This window comes from Melozone crissalis, unplaced genomic scaffold (genome assembly GCF_028551555.1).
Source record: "Melozone crissalis strain CALT ecotype California unplaced genomic scaffold, PUWL_Pcris_2 ptg000014l_1, whole genome shotgun sequence".
Classification (NCBI taxonomy): domain Eukaryota; kingdom Metazoa; phylum Chordata; class Aves; order Passeriformes; family Passerellidae; genus Melozone; species Melozone crissalis.
This window is the reverse complement of record NW_026535792.1, coordinates 18,517,956-18,532,661: the sequence shown is the minus strand read 5'-3', so window position 1 is coordinate 18,532,661 and position 14,706 is coordinate 18,517,956. Positions and strand designations below refer to the sequence as shown.

At 53.5% G+C, this 14,706-nt stretch overlaps 2 protein-coding genes across 2 annotated transcripts in view; one reads left to right on the top strand and one right to left on the bottom strand.

Moving 5' to 3' along the window:
- The window catches only part of ZNF609 (zinc finger protein 609), a 163,039-nt gene that overhangs the window by 86,134 nt on the left and 62,199 nt on the right, over positions 1-14,706 (bottom strand). The window lies entirely within an intron of this gene.
- OAZ2 (ornithine decarboxylase antizyme 2) lies at positions 1,370-13,683 on the top strand. The gene is given in 6 exon segments (XM_054273127.1): positions 1,370-1,520; positions 4,624-4,699; positions 4,701-4,781; positions 9,167-9,342; positions 11,130-11,215; positions 12,934-13,683. Coding segments are annotated over 6 exon segments (573 nt in total). The 5' UTR covers positions 1,370-1,500; the 3' UTR covers positions 13,068-13,683.

Sequence of the window (14,706 nt, the reverse complement as noted above, 5' to 3'; positions counted from 1 at the left end):
GTCAGGGGATGGTTTGGGTTGGAAAGGACCTTAAATCCCATCTAGTTACAACCCCTCTGCATGGGCTGGGACAACTTCCACTATCCCAGGTTGCTCCAAGCCCTGCCCAACCTGGCCTTGGACACTTTAACAGATGGGGCAGCCACAGCTTCTCTGAGCAACCTGGGTGCCAGGGCTTCCCCACCCTCACAGGGAGGAATCTCTTCCCAATTACCTCAGCACCAGTGGCTTCTTCTACGTGGCTCTGCTACCCATTCCCTGGCCCTGTTCCCCAACCTCTCCTCCCGCCACCTGTGCCCCTGTTCCTGCCTGGGCCTTGTCACTATCCCAGACCTGCCCCACAGGGGTGCTGGGGGAGAACTGGGAGCCCCAGAAGAATGGGGAGTCTGAGCAGAGCACTGGGAATCCATGGGGAGAACCAAGACCTAGGAGATAAATGGGAGCCCAAGGAGAACAGGGAGCTGAGGGGAAAACTGGGACCCTGGGGAGAACCAGATCATGAGGAGAGCCGGGAGCCTGAGGGAAGAACTGGGACCCTGGGGAGAACCGGACCATGAGGAGAGCCAGGAGTCTGAGGGGAGAGCCGGGAGCCTGGGGAGAACTGGATCATGAAGAGAGCCAGGAGCCTGAGGGGAGAACAGGAACCCTGGGGAGAACCAGACCATGAGGAGATTCGGGAGCCTGAGGGGAGAGCCGGGACCCTGTGGATGGCCAGGAGGAGCCTGAGGGCAGAGCCGGGGCCCTGTGGATGACCAGGAGGAGCTTGAGGGGAGAGCCAGGGCTCTGTGGAGAGCCGGGAGCCTGAGGGGAGAGCTGGGGCCCTGTGGGTGACCAGAAGAAGCCTGAGGGGAGAGCCAGGGCTCTGTGGATGACCAGGAGGAGCCTGGGCACAGAGCCGGGGCCCTGTGGGCGACCAGGAGGAGCCTGGGCAGAGCCGGCAGTCTGGGCAGAGCCGGGGCCCTGTGGGTGACCAGGAGGAGCCTGGGCAGAGCCGGCAATCTGGGCAGAGCCGGGGCCCTGTGGATGACCAGGAGGAGCCAGGGCAGAGCCGGCAGTCTGGGCAGAGCCGGGGCCCTGTAGGTGACCAGGAGGAGCCAGGGCAGAGCCGGCAGTCTGGGCAGAGCCGGGGCCCTGTAGGTGACCAGGAGGAGCCAGGGCAGAGCCGGGGCTCTCAGGCGCGCTCCCCTCAGCCCCTCCAGGCACGCAGCAGGCGCGCGCCCCCGCGCGGGGCGGTGACGTCACGGACGCGGGGCGGGGCGAGGCGGGGGCGCGGCCGGGCGCGCGCCTTTGTTTGGGGCGGCCGTTCCCAGGCTGCCCGCGCGCCGCGGGGCGGGGCCGGGCGCGCGCGGCGCGGGGGGCGTGACGGCGCGCGGGCCCGCGGGGTCAGTCGGAGCGCGGCGCCGAGCGGAGCAGGAGGGGACAACAGGGGCACAGCGGGGCACCAGCGCCAGCACCAGCAGCGCCGACAGCCACCGTCAGCCGCACCGGAACGAGCGCACCATGATAAACACCCAGGACAGGTGTGCAGCGCGCTCCCCGCCCTCCCTTGCTCCTCAGCGCGGCGGCGGCGGCGGGCGGGCCTGGGGCGCGGGCGGGCGCTGAGGCGGCGGGGAGGCCGCGGGACGTGGGGAGGCCGCTCCGCCTTTCCTCGTTTAAAATCCCCATCGAGGCGTTGCTTCCCCCCGGAGGAACCCCCCCGGGGGTGGGTCTGGGCTCGCCAGGGCCCGAGCGCCCCTCGCTGAGCAGCCCCGGCCGCGGCGGGGTCCGGGCGCTCCCTCCCCGAGCCCCCCTCTGCCTGGAGGAAGGTGCTTTTCCAGGCACGAACTTGCAGCATCTGTGTGTTTTTCTCAGCTGACCGACCTATCTTGTGTGTGTGTTCCTTGTTTGGAGTCCCCAGAGTGTCATTTCCTGCGCCCCTGTGGCCGATAAGAGCTCAGAGGATGCGTGTGGGGCAGCCTCGGTTCTTGCCCCTTGCCTGTGTGGGAGATGCTTGCGCTGTGCTGTGTTCATCAGATGGTTATTTACAATTTATTCCTCAAATCGGGCTTCTGGATATGTGTCCCGCAATAATAGTAATAATAATGTAATAATAATTGTTCCTATTATTGTTGTTATTAGTGTTATTATTGTTATTCAGGTGCAGCTGCATCTCTAGCGCCTGTTTAGGGAAGGGGCAGAAATTAAAACAAACAAAACAGTCATTTCTCCAACGTCAGGAGAGCTCTCTAGATCCTTCCATCTGGTCTAAGTGTTCAAAACAAAACCCCCAAAATACGAGGAAATGTGTCCATTTCAGCCCCTGGTGGTGCTCCCAGCCTGGCTCTGTGTGCCAGGAGCAGCGATGATGGGGTTCTGAAGTTGTTGAGCTGCCCTTTGCACTTCCCAGGGACAGGGCACGGGCTTGGGATCGCTGGGAGCTTAGTGAGTTAAAATTACACCCGCGGGATGAGAGCTGAGAGCTTAACATCGACTTCCAGCTCCCCTTTCGGGCAGGGCACAGAGGAGGAGTTACTCCACGGAAAGGCCTTGGGGATCTAAATGCATCTTAACTTCTACCAAGTAGCAGGAAAGCAGCTTCTCCAAGGAGGACAGACGTCAGAAGGGAGCACAAGCCTAACTTTTAAGCTACAAACAGACCTCGGGGAGAGTTTGTAGCGAGGAGGGATGAAGGGATCAGATGCTGTTGGGTGTTTGCATGAATTTCCTCCCAGCGAGCTGAAGCACAGCTGGAGAAAGCAAAAGCGCTTTTTTGCACTCTCTTCCCTGAGGGTGCTGCTCTCAGAGCCCCGATCCTCGGTGGGGGTCGTGGTGGTGTGCAGGGACCCCGATTTTGGGGGAGGATGGTGGAGGTGTGCAGGCAGCAGCTGAAGGGGGCTGGTGTTTTGACTTCTGCATGTGCCAGAGGAAGTGAAACCGGGAAGTGTCTTTGGCTGCCTCTCTGTTTTAATTTTTTTTTTTTTTTTTTCCCACAACTCCACTTCATTATCCAGTTTCTCGATGCCTTGGCCGCAAGTTGCAAAGAGCTATCAATAGTACATTGTTGGCTGGAGGCTAGAGGGAGGAGGGAAGGGAATAACAAAGCTGCCAACAGCTTTCGGGGGTGGGGACGGCACAAAGTGCTTTGTCATCCTCTCGACATCCTCTACTACTGAGCACACACTGGCCCATTGATAGCCCCAGGCACAGCAGGGAGCACACAGCACCCTGCTTTGCTCCCAGACATCTCCTGGTCTATTTAAATGCTTTTTCTCCAAGAGCTGCCTGCTCCAGCACATGGCAATGCTGCCCCAGTGCCCCCTCTAGCAAACCTGGGGGAGGGAATATGTGCAGGAAAATATCAGTGTTTCCTGTAGAAAGATGGCCTGGTGGTAGGTGGTAAGCAGAGATCCGTGGTGAATTCTGCCCTGTGCATTTGTGAGTTGTTTTTGGCACTCAGAAATGCCAACCTGTAGTAGTTTGTTTGCAGCTGGCACAGGCAAGTGACAAGGCCAGGGTGGATGGGGCTGGGAGCAAGCAGGGCCAGTGGAAGGTGTCCCTGTGGAACTGGGAGGGCTTTAAGGTCCCTCCCAGCCCAAACCAGACTGATTCCGTGTTTTAGGCATCTGAGGTGGTTCTGACAGTGCAGCTCTGTTTGGATACTTAAGCCTGTCTGCCTCGTGGGCAGGGATTAGAGTGGAAAAACACTGCATTGGGAATCACTTCAAGGGAGAAGTTTCAGGGCAGACAGTGGCTGTCAGAGCAGCTGCAGAATTTATCCACTCAGCCTCATTGCTGGCTCTGTGCTCACAAACCCCCCCTCACTGTGTTGTTTTGGTGGTGCTTCCACAGCTTTGTGCTGTGTGTTTCAGCATGGAGAAGGATTGTTTTCCCTGCATGGCTTTTGCAGGCTGTGCTAGAGGAACATTGCTGGGCCTCAGCACAGAGCTGTTGTGGTGCTGAGAGAGGAACCAGGGCTCCAGAGGTAAAATAATTTGCTTTTATGAGCTTCCTAAAAACCAGAGCAGGTATTAAAGGCAGTGTCCAAAGCAATTCTGGAGGACTGTGTGTAGAACTTCCAAACAAACTTGGAAACTGCAAAGGAAATGTGTTTTCTTGCTGTTCAAAGTAGTTCCTGCAGTGAACTTGTAATTTTTAAGGTTGGGGTGGAGGATGCTTGCATGGTGCTTCCTGTGTGTGTGGAAACATTGCCATGGATGTTGTGGAGTGTATTGAAGAACCAACCCTTTCACTTCTCCTGGCTTTGAAAATGTGAAACTTAAACCTTCTCCTCCTAGGCCCTGTTGATCTATTTGTAGATATTTGCCTCTAGAAAATGTGTGCTCATCTGGTCATGTGTTCCCAGCCATCTGCTCCTGGCAGCCTTCCAGGGCTCCCTTATTAGCATGAGGTTGCTCAGCACTCTCTGGGTTCCTGGCTCTGGCCCCTCCTCCATTCCCAACAAAATGCATCCCAAACAACCCTGGGGGTCCTGGTGCCACTGGGTCCTGGTGCCACTGGGGCACTGGGTGTTTTCTGTGCTGACACCTGGGTGCTGTGGAGGAGCAAGGATACAAACGATGTGGGGGTTTGAGCCTCCAAAACACAATCCTTGCTAATGTAATGTTCTCTCCGTTTTTCTTGCAGTAGTATTGTACCTTTGAGTAACTGTCCCCAGCTGCAGTGCTGCAGGCACATCGTTCCAGGGCCTCTGTGGTGCTCCTGATGCCCCTCACCCACTGTCCAAGATCCCCGGTGGGCGAGGGGGTGGCAGGGATCCTTCTCTTTCAGCTCTGATTTATAAGGTGAGACACATTTCACATCTAAACATTCACCTCTACCTGTGTTACAGCTCTGCTCAGTTCCTTTCACAGTCCGGTGGGAATAAATGCAAAGAACTCTGAGATAATAAGTGGGAGAACAGGTAATTGTTTGGGTCTCTGCTGCTGAAATATCACCTGTTTATTAAGAAATGAGAGCCCATTGTGCAGCAGATCATTCACCAGGCTGTCCCCAGGGGCCTGCTGCAGCTATTGTACAGGGAGCCTGCATTATCAAAACGTGAAAGGGCTTCTGAAATGCCTGGCAGAGAAAGGAAGTGAGAAGCAGAAAGGTGAAATGCAGCAAGGGAGGGTTGATAAGCTCCTTCCTGCACCCTGGCTGGAAGGTGAAGCTCTCAGGGCCTGGGAGCTGCCTGAACCCAGGTGCAGATGGGAGGGAGAGGCAGCTCCCAGACAGGGCTGTTCCTAGAACATGAGCACAGGCAGGGCAGCATCAGCAAGGGTTTGTGTCTGCAGGCCTGCAGCTGTCTCACTTTGTGTTCCTCCTCATTCCATGGGACCTCTCCTTCCCAATGGGGAGACCTGGCTGCTCCTTCCTGTGGAGTGATTTGTGTGCCTTGGCTCGCAGCTCTCTCCTTGCTGGGACAAGGGCTGCTTTTCCTTGCAGATGAGGCAGGCTGAATTTCTGCTGACCCTGCAGATTTGGCTGTTGTCAGAGGTGTTAGACCTGATTTTAATTCACCTGTGGGTGGCACACAGACGTCACCTGATGGAAAGATAGAAAGCCTTTTGGGCCACAGCTCCCAAAGACTCCTCTGGGAGTTCCTGAGAGAATCACAGAGCTCCTGGTTGCTCTCAGAGTTTCCTTTGGTGAGTTTTCAGCACTCTCCTCACCTTGCAAAATGTCAACCTCTGAGCCTCCAGTGATAAGGTCCCATCAGTTTAATGCTCAGGGTGAATTGTCGCAGATGTTTGGGGGTACAAACTCCAGAGAAGCTGCACAATGGGCTTTCTTCACAGAAGGAAGATACAAAAATAGCTTCAGGTGGGCTCAGGACAAGTAATGAATCCCCTCTGGGTGGGAAATGGGACCCTGCAGCCTGAACTCCTGCCAGCCAGCTTTGCCAAGCCTTGTGTGTGCACCAGGCAAGGCCCAGAGGCAAAAAATGGGCTCAGCATGGAGGAGGAAGGTGGAAGGAATCATTATTTGGAGACTTTGGAGTGTTTGATTCCAGTACAGCCCCAAACTTGCACAGATTTTGGCATTGGTGTGTAGGCAGGGGGGATGTCATCCAGATAGCTGCATCCCAGAAACATGGATGGAATTCCTCCTGGATTTATTGCTTGACAAAGCTAGCAGAATCTAGTCAGAAAATCAGCCCCTTCTGTAGCAAAGAATCATGGAATAGTTTGGGTTGGAAAAACCCTCTGAAGTCATTGAGTCCAGCTGTTCCATCAGCACTGCCCATGTTCACCACTAATCCATGTCCCCAAGTGCCAAATCCACAGGGCTTTTAAACCCCTCAGTGATGGTGACTCCACTTCTCTGGGCAGCCTCTGCCAGGCCTGGACTGTCCCTTCAGTGACAGCATTTTCCCTAACACCCAACCTGCTCTGCAAGTGGTTGAGGTCATTTCCTCTCATCCCAGCCCTTGTTCCCTGGGAGCAGAGCACGACTCCCACCTGGCTGCTCCCTCCTGTCAGGGAGCTGTGGAGAGCAGGAAGGGCCCCCATGAACCTTCTTTTGTCCAGCTGCTCCTCATCAGATTTGTGCTGCAGCCCCTCAGTGTCTGTCCTGGAACGAGGGGCCCAGAAGTGACCCCAGGATTTGAGGTGTGTCACACCTTGGGGTGGTGACTGGATTCTGGTCACCTGCTGAGTCTGGCAGTGCTGCTCTTACAGCAGCTCAGCTTTCCAGCCAGCATGACCTGCAAAGGCATCTGGATCTGAAAGTTGAAGTCCTTTTTCCAGCTGTATCAGCTGTTCCAGTCCAAGGAATGACCTTTCTGAACACACCTGCCTCTGCCAGCAGCACTCAGATACACCACTGCCATAAATTTGGGATCATTTTAAATGTTGGAATTTCTGTGTTAAGAGACTTTGAGCTCAGCTCTCCATCCAGGAGTCTTGCTGGAGGTGGGAATGCCACAGTGAGGGGTGTGGGTGCAGCACAGGGCAGCAGTGAGGGCTTCCACAGCTTTCTGCAGCCCCTTGGCCAGGGTGGATTGTAACATCCTTCCTCTGACCCTGCCAACACACCAGGGCCTCCCCCCATCCTTCCTGGGACATCTGAGGAGCAGAGCAGGGCTGGGAAATCTTGTGTTTGGTGAATTGGAACCGAGTGGAAGTGCTCCTTGCAGCTTTGCACTGCTGAAATGGAGTTGCAGGGCTGGGGAGCCAGGGTTTGGGCAGCTGGGTAAAATCCACTCTGGTGGCAGAGGGTTTTGTCCACAGGAACGTGGCAGGGGGATTTTGTGTGGGGATTTTTCCACAGTGAGCTAAAACAGTGCTTGTTGTGTAAACAGGATTTTGCTTTGAGCAGCTTCCAAAGAATTTTGGGCTGTTGTTGCTGCAGCCCACAGAGTTTTTCTCTTCCCCAGCATCTCTGGATGCCTAGAAATAAAGTGTCAGCTGGCCCAGGCAGGCTGTGTAAACCTAATTCCCACTGAACCAGGGGAACTGGTTCTGCTAATCCCTGTGGTCCTGCTGCCTTTGGCTCCTGGGCTGTCACAGGGACTTCAGTGGAACAATCTCACTGGACACAACTTCTGGTGCCAAGGAAGTTCTGAACCAAAGGGCTCAGAATGCTTTTCCCTTCACTATGGCAGTGCCATCAAAGGCACACCTCCCATGTATCAATCCCAGCCTGCTTTCCTTACCTTCCTCACCCAGTTTTAGTTTTGTGAGCATGGGAAGAGCATGAGCTGTGAGCATTTCTGGAGACAAGGATGTTTTCTGGAACAGAAACACTTTCTGCACTGAAACAAGACCTGTAAAGGGTCCTGTAAAGTCACTGCTGGAGGATTTATACATGAGCCCCTTGGATTTGTTTTTTGTAAGAATCTCTGTATTCAGCCCTGCCTCTCTCTGCTGGCTCCATCACAGCCACAACTTGACCTCATTGGAACAGCTCTCAGTGCATTTCTTGGTGCACTCAGCCACTCAGCCTTCCTTCAAACTCAATGAATAAACTTGTTTCCTACAGGATATTTATTCTGGTGAAGTGTAAGCTTGTTTTCCAGCTCAGCTTTGTGAACTTTCAATGAAAGGCAACTTCCTGTGCTCAGCTTTCAGAGGCCAGGCAGCTCCCAGTTTGCCCATGGTATTACTTTGTCACCAGTGTCAGTGTCCTCAGAGGCTGCTCTGTCATACAGCAGTCAAACCAAGGGACATCTATTTTAAGACAGGAGGTAATAGGAATTAAAGCACTGGGACAGTGGTTTGAGGAGCCTGTAAGGAGCTGCTGAATTAAAATAAAATATCTGTTAAAATAAAATAACTGGAGGCTGGACAGCACTCACCCAGTGTCCCAGAGGAGTGAACCGCTGCCCACCCACCTGCTGAGGACAGGGGGACACACGGCTCTCCAGGTTTCAGAGCTGCCCAGGTGCCTGTGATATGAGGGACAGGAACACAGGAGCTGTCACCAAGCACAGGGGACATTCAGCTCCACTGCAGTAACAGCATTAACTCTGCTTCTTTCACTGGGGCTCTTTGCACTGAAACATGGAAATCATTAGTGGGCAAGCCAAGTGCCTGCAGGAATTGTCTGAAGGAATGGGGCTTTAACCACTGAATTGTTTTCTAGGAACTGCTGAGCTGATCCCAAGTAATCTGCATGCTTGGCATCCTCATGGGGCAGGACTGAGGAAGGACATGTGCATTTGTGGTCTCTGGAGGAGACCTCCTCAGAAGCTTCAGATCTACTCTGGAATTTCCCTGTGCTCTGTGTTTTCCTCCCTTACACCAGGAGGCAAACCATAAAATCTGGGAAAGCAATTTGTGGTCACTCCTGGAACAGAAAGGCTGTGTTGGGGATGGGGGAGGCACCAAACCTGGCTGGGCTGTGGTAGCAGCAGCTCAGTGTTGGGTGTTGGGTCCAGTTGTGTTCTTGGAAGGGCAGTTCCTGAAGCTCCACCAGATGTGGCTGGAGCCTGCAGGGAGGGAGTGGAGTCTTCTACACAGAAATTTAATATCATGTCAATATGTAAAACTACATTCCTTAACAGGAAAACATGGCTAGAAATCCCTCTGAGGGCTGAGAACTGTGTGATGTGTCCCTGAGCCAGCAAAAGGAGAAGGGAAAAGCATAATCCTCTTCTCAGAAAAACCCTGAGACCATTCCTTTGCATTTGCTTTCTCCAGTTGTCTTCTGGCTGTTCAGGACTTTACCTTTTTCATTTTCCCAGGATGAGAAGATCACTGTTAGCCAAGATGTCCCAGTGCATGAAGGGAAGCCTCACATTGTCCACTTCCAGTACAAGGTCACAGAGGTGAAGACCTCCTCCTGGGATGCAGTGCTCTCAAACCAGAGCCTCTTTGTGGAAATCCCTGATGGATTATTAGCTGATGGAAGCAAAGAAGGGTAAGTTCTGCATCCCAAAGGTGCAGCCATGGCTCCTGGAGGGCAGGACTTGGGTTACATAAGTGATTGTGGATGGACACCTCATCCCTGGAAGTGTTCCAGGTCAGGTTGAATGGAGCCTGGAGCAGCATGGTCTAGTGGAAAGTGTCCCTGCCCATGGCAGGAGCTGGAATGAGATGTTTAAAGGTCCCTTCCAATCCTGGGATTCCATGCTGTGTGTGGGGAAAACGGGCTGTGCAGTAGCAGCTCTGATTGTGGTCTGTGCACATTCTGCTCCCTGGTCTGTGGAGTCCTCCACAGGAATATTTTCCCCCCAGTGATATTCCAGATGAGTTACATTTTTTGAGTCCCAAGCCTAATGAAAAACAAGCAATAAATGAGCAGAGTGAATCTTTGTATACTTTGGTATAGAAAGCCAACAAGATTTTCTCTGATATTTTATTATTTTTTAATTTTATTTTTCTGTGGCCACTTGGCAAGCCAATCTTGGCAGATTTTCCTCTCTTTCAGGAAACTAAAACCCCTCCATGCTATTGATGCTGTCCTCCTCAGTAGGTGGATGTGCTCTTGGAGCCCTGGTGCTGGGCTCTGCCAGGAGCTCTGATTTTTCTCTTGGCAGAATCCGGTCCTGTTTTGTCCAGACAGCTCTGCTGTGGGAAGTTTGTGTAAATGCAGCTTCCAGAGCAGCTCCTTCCTGCCAAGTGCTGTGCCAGAGGTCTCTGCTGCAGTGGAGATGTGGCTTTGCTGGATTCCTCAGCTCCTCCTAAATCTCCAAGCAGGCTTCATCCCTCAGTGACACGAGCTCATTAAGGAAAAACCCATGGCTGGGCACCTTCAGGAAGTGGCAGTGTTGTTGCTGTCTCACACTTGTCTCATTTGCCTCTGAGTCCAGATAAATGTTTGTGTAGTTTCTCCAGTTGGCCTGTAAATCTCTGGGCTCTCCCTGGAATGGGTCCTTCTGGGAGGGGATTTATTTGCCACTGTCATTGTGACTTAAAGCGCAATTTTGTCAGGTTATTTTTAGCTGGCTGAAACAGCCGAGGAGAGGCCAGAAGCCATAATTAAAGTAGTTCATTAACATATTAACAGAAGCCTTGCAAATTTAATCTCCTGCTCTGCTCTGACAGCTGGTTGCTGAGATGTGGAGTGAAGGCTGTTTGTCACTGCTCTGGCAGCGCCAGCGGTTCCGAGTGACAGCAGTTGATCAGTGAGCCACCCTGGAGGCTGCAGAGGGGCTCCTGCAGCACCGCTTCCATCAGGAGGGGGCAGAAATAATCCAGCTGGAAAGGCAGGAAGCGAGGATTCAGGGGGCAGCAGCTGTGCCATCCAGCTCAGGAAATGGCTTTGCCTGTGCACGTGTTCTCTGGGGATGGTTTGTTCTCCTTTTCTGCCTGCCACGAGCTCGGTGCTGGGCGGTTTTCCTTCCCAAAAAGCACAGAACTCCCAGAGCCCCCATGTGCATTGCCAGGGAATGCAGCCTGGCCTGGGAGCAGCTGCAATATTCCGCTTCCTGACCACGAAGGCTTCGGTCCCAAGGCACCACGGGTGGGGAGGGTGTTTGTGGCTGTGAGGACAGGAACTGATCCTGACTGGGAGCAAGGACAGCTCTTGAATCTGCAGGGCAGGAAGCCCATTGTTTCAGCACCCATTGTTCGCTGGAAGGGCGCTGTAAACAATCTTTGTGTCCGAAATCATCCAAACAGTTGATAATTTGATAATGCTCAGAGGCTTCCTCAGGACAGGACTTGCCAGAGCTCATGTCCTTTTGTCTTCTCCCTCCTTGGCAGGTTGTCAGCACTGCTGGAATTTGCTGAAGAAAAAATGAAAGTCAACTATGTCTTCATCTGCTTCAGAAAAAGCAGAGAAGATCGAGGTGAGGGCTGGTCTGTGCTCGGGTTTGCTCCTGACATCCCACACGGTGCTGCTGAGGCTGTAAAGAAACTTGGTCATCCCAGGGGACCCTCCCAGTGCAGGGATTGTTATGTGCAGAATTCCTACAGGAATAGTTTGTGTGGAGGGTAAGGGTGAGGAGATGCTGTGGTTTCTCCAGCAGATGTGCTGGATAGGGCTTGGAGCAGCCTCGTCCAGTGGAAGTTGTCTCAGGCAGTGGGGTGGAATTCAATGAGCTTTAAGATCCTTCCCAGCCCAAACCATCTGGGATTCCATGGGATTCTGTTCATCTGCTTTGCTGCACTGCCATTAAATACTCTGGTGCAAAATGCTGCTCCTGAATGATTTGGGGTGATTTTTTCATCCAGTGTCAGTTAATATTCCCCTTTTGGTGAGCAGTGAAGTCTCTGTTTGGCACCAGGCTGTTGTGACACGGAAGGTGAAAGGGAGGAGTTATTAGACAGGAAACAACACTTAGAGCCTGTTGCCCTGAAATTCATCAGCTTTTTAAAGATCTGCTGGCACTTCTGTCCTTTCCAGGCTTACAGGTAATCCTGGCCCTAGCTTGAGATACTTATGGCTTTGGGGGCTGCATTAGGGTCTAAAGATAGACATGCTGGGTGAGGGATTACAGCCTGGGGGATGTACCAGGCTGGGAACGTGTCACTGCAAATCCCACCAGAGCCAGGCTGTGTCCCAGCCAGTAATTCCAGCCCCAATTCTAATTTTACTCTGCAGCTTCACGAGCTGTCCCGGCTTCTCCGAAACGAAGGGCCTTAGTAAAGCCGAGCTGAGCCCAGGAAGATGTCATCATCCCTCATTACCATGCCAAGAATAATTTCCAAATCAAGGCCTGGCTGTTATGTCACACTAGCACTGGTTGTGTTGGTGGCCCCCGTGCAGGCTGGGGACAGGGGACAGCCAATGTTTGTAGTTCTGGAGTGGTCCAGATCCTGGGTCCTTGTCTATGCAGCTGGAATTCAGTGCTGCCAGAAAACAGCTTCAGGAGCTCCTCTGTGTTATCACTCAGTGTCCTGGAGCTGATTGCCCGAGGGTGCCACAGGGGTGGGACACTGCAGCAGGGTGAGTGTCACAGGTCACAGGGCAGCCATTGCTTCAGTGACACAGGCACGGTGCCACAGAATCGTATCTGTCTGGGCTGCCCCGCTCTGAATTCCCACAGGCAACCATAAGTGGCTTTCCTGGGGTCCCACCCCGACCTGTGCAGAGCTGTCTGGAGTTTCCACTGAGCTCCAGCACCTCCTTGTGGACACAGCAAATGTCTCCCTTGTCCCCAAAGAGATTCCTCCTTGCTGCTGTCTGTCCTCTCTCGGTGCTCAAGGGATGCTGGGCCTGGACAAATCCTCTGGGATGGCCACCCACATCCTGGGAAAGCAGGGATGTGCAGCTGGTGCAGGCATACAACCAAGGATTGCTGTTTCTCACAGGGGATAGAAGAAACATTGCAGGAGAAACATGGACAAAGCTGCTCAGCTGCACAGCTAAAATCCCTTGACACTCAGGAGCAGCTGCAGTGAGCACAGGAGGAGACAAAAGCCCTGCTGGGGAGGGCTGTGCTTCTCTGCATAGGAAGCTGTGGATGCACTCACAGAGGGTGTCCCACGCAGTTTGATACTGAGGGCTCAAGGGAGAGGCAAAGAGGGTTATCCTGGTGGTAACACATCTCCTTGTCTTTGCTAGCTCCACTCCTGAAGACGTTCAGCTTCTTGGGCTTTGAGATCGTGCGGCCCGGCCACCCCGCTGTCCCGGCACGGCCCGACGTGATGTTCATGGTGTACCCCCTGGATCAGAGCTCTTCCTCCGACGAAGAATAGCTGCAGAGGGCAACTCCAGTGGGACCCCACATGCTGTGGAGGAGAGAGAGGACCACCTCCTTTCCTAAGGAGAGGGAAGCAGAGCTTCTGTTGGACTGCAAGCGCATTTCTCATTGTTAGATTGGGCTGTGTACCCCCAGAGTTGACTCTCATTGAAACATGTTGCCTAGAGAACTATCTATCACACATGTAATCGTCACTAGGAAAAGGAAGATGTTTATGAACTGGCATAGGAGCTCTTCCCATGCAGCTGCATGGTGTGGGAGCCCCGGGGTCGGTGCCACCTTCGGGACTCCTCCGACCCCCACCGGTGCCTCCTGCCCGCCTAGCGTGGGCTCAGCTGGGACACGACCCCTCCATGTCCCACTCAAGACCTTACAAACAGCCTGGCTTGGTGTGGGGCACATGCAGGAGACACTCAAGTTTATCCTTTAACACTACATTAAACCCCCCCATACATCTCCACTCCGATGCTGGTTTAACTGGTCTAACCTTTTTTTTTTCCCTTTTTTTTGAAACTTCTTGCTCTTCCAGCTTTTGTTTTACGCAGTCTTAACCCTGTTCCATGTTCCCACTACACTATCACAGCATTCAATAAAAGGGGCATTCAGATGAACTTGACACACCTGGGGCTGCTTATTTGGGAGGAGCAGTTTCCTGACCTGCACCACGCTGGCTGGGATGGTCCAAAGAGCCAAGAAAAGCTCCTGCCTTTACCATCCACCCCAGGATGGGTTCGGAGTAACCCCAAGCCCTCAGCTCTGCTCCTGCTCCTCTTCCCACAGGGATGAGCTCAAGGCTTGAGACGCCAAACCAAAGGGTTGTGTGGGGGCAGGTGCTGGGATATTCTCCCCACCCAGGGGCTTTGGCAGGAAGGGGCCACATGGTGCCAGCAGTAGGTCATGGCTCAGCCCAGCCCTGTCCCATGGCACTGTCCCTGTACCTGGGCTGGCTCTCTCTGGCAGGGAATTGGGCTGTGCCCCAGGGCCGTGCCCTCAGCTCTTCCCGGCCTGGCTCCTTGTTGTGGGATTGTTCCTGTTGTGCCCTGCCCTTCATGGATTATTCTGGGAAGCTGGACCTGCATCATTCCATATCCACCATGGTGAGTGGTTAGGGAGAGGTGGGGCTGGGATATGAGTGAGTGTGAATAAATAATCATAAATTTGGGTCTCTCTTGCCCTCTTTCATCTCCATGAAACCAAGAGGGAAAGGAGCTCTGCTCCCTCCAGCAGGGCATTAGACCCTTTACCAGTTTAAAATCAAAGAGGCTGTCCTCTGAAGGAGGAGCCCTTGGGAATGGGTGTTCCTGGCTGAAACTGCTGAGTGCTGCTGCTGCCTTGAGAAGGGTGCAGTTTTATCCCTTCTTGTGGCTGGAGCTGCCCCAGCTCTGGCCCGAGACTGGTGGGTGCATCCTGGGTGTCCCTGCACGTGCCAGTGGCTGGCACATCCCAGCTGATGGGATGGGAACCACTTTGCTGCTTCTTACTGGTACATGTGACTGGTAAAATGTAGGATTCTGGTCACAGGAGCTGGAGTGAGGCTGATCTGAGCTCATCATTCTGCTGGAGATAGGAGGCTGTGCCACTGCATGTGCTCCTCTAACAATTTCACATCCTCTCCTGCCCTGCCTCAAGTAAAG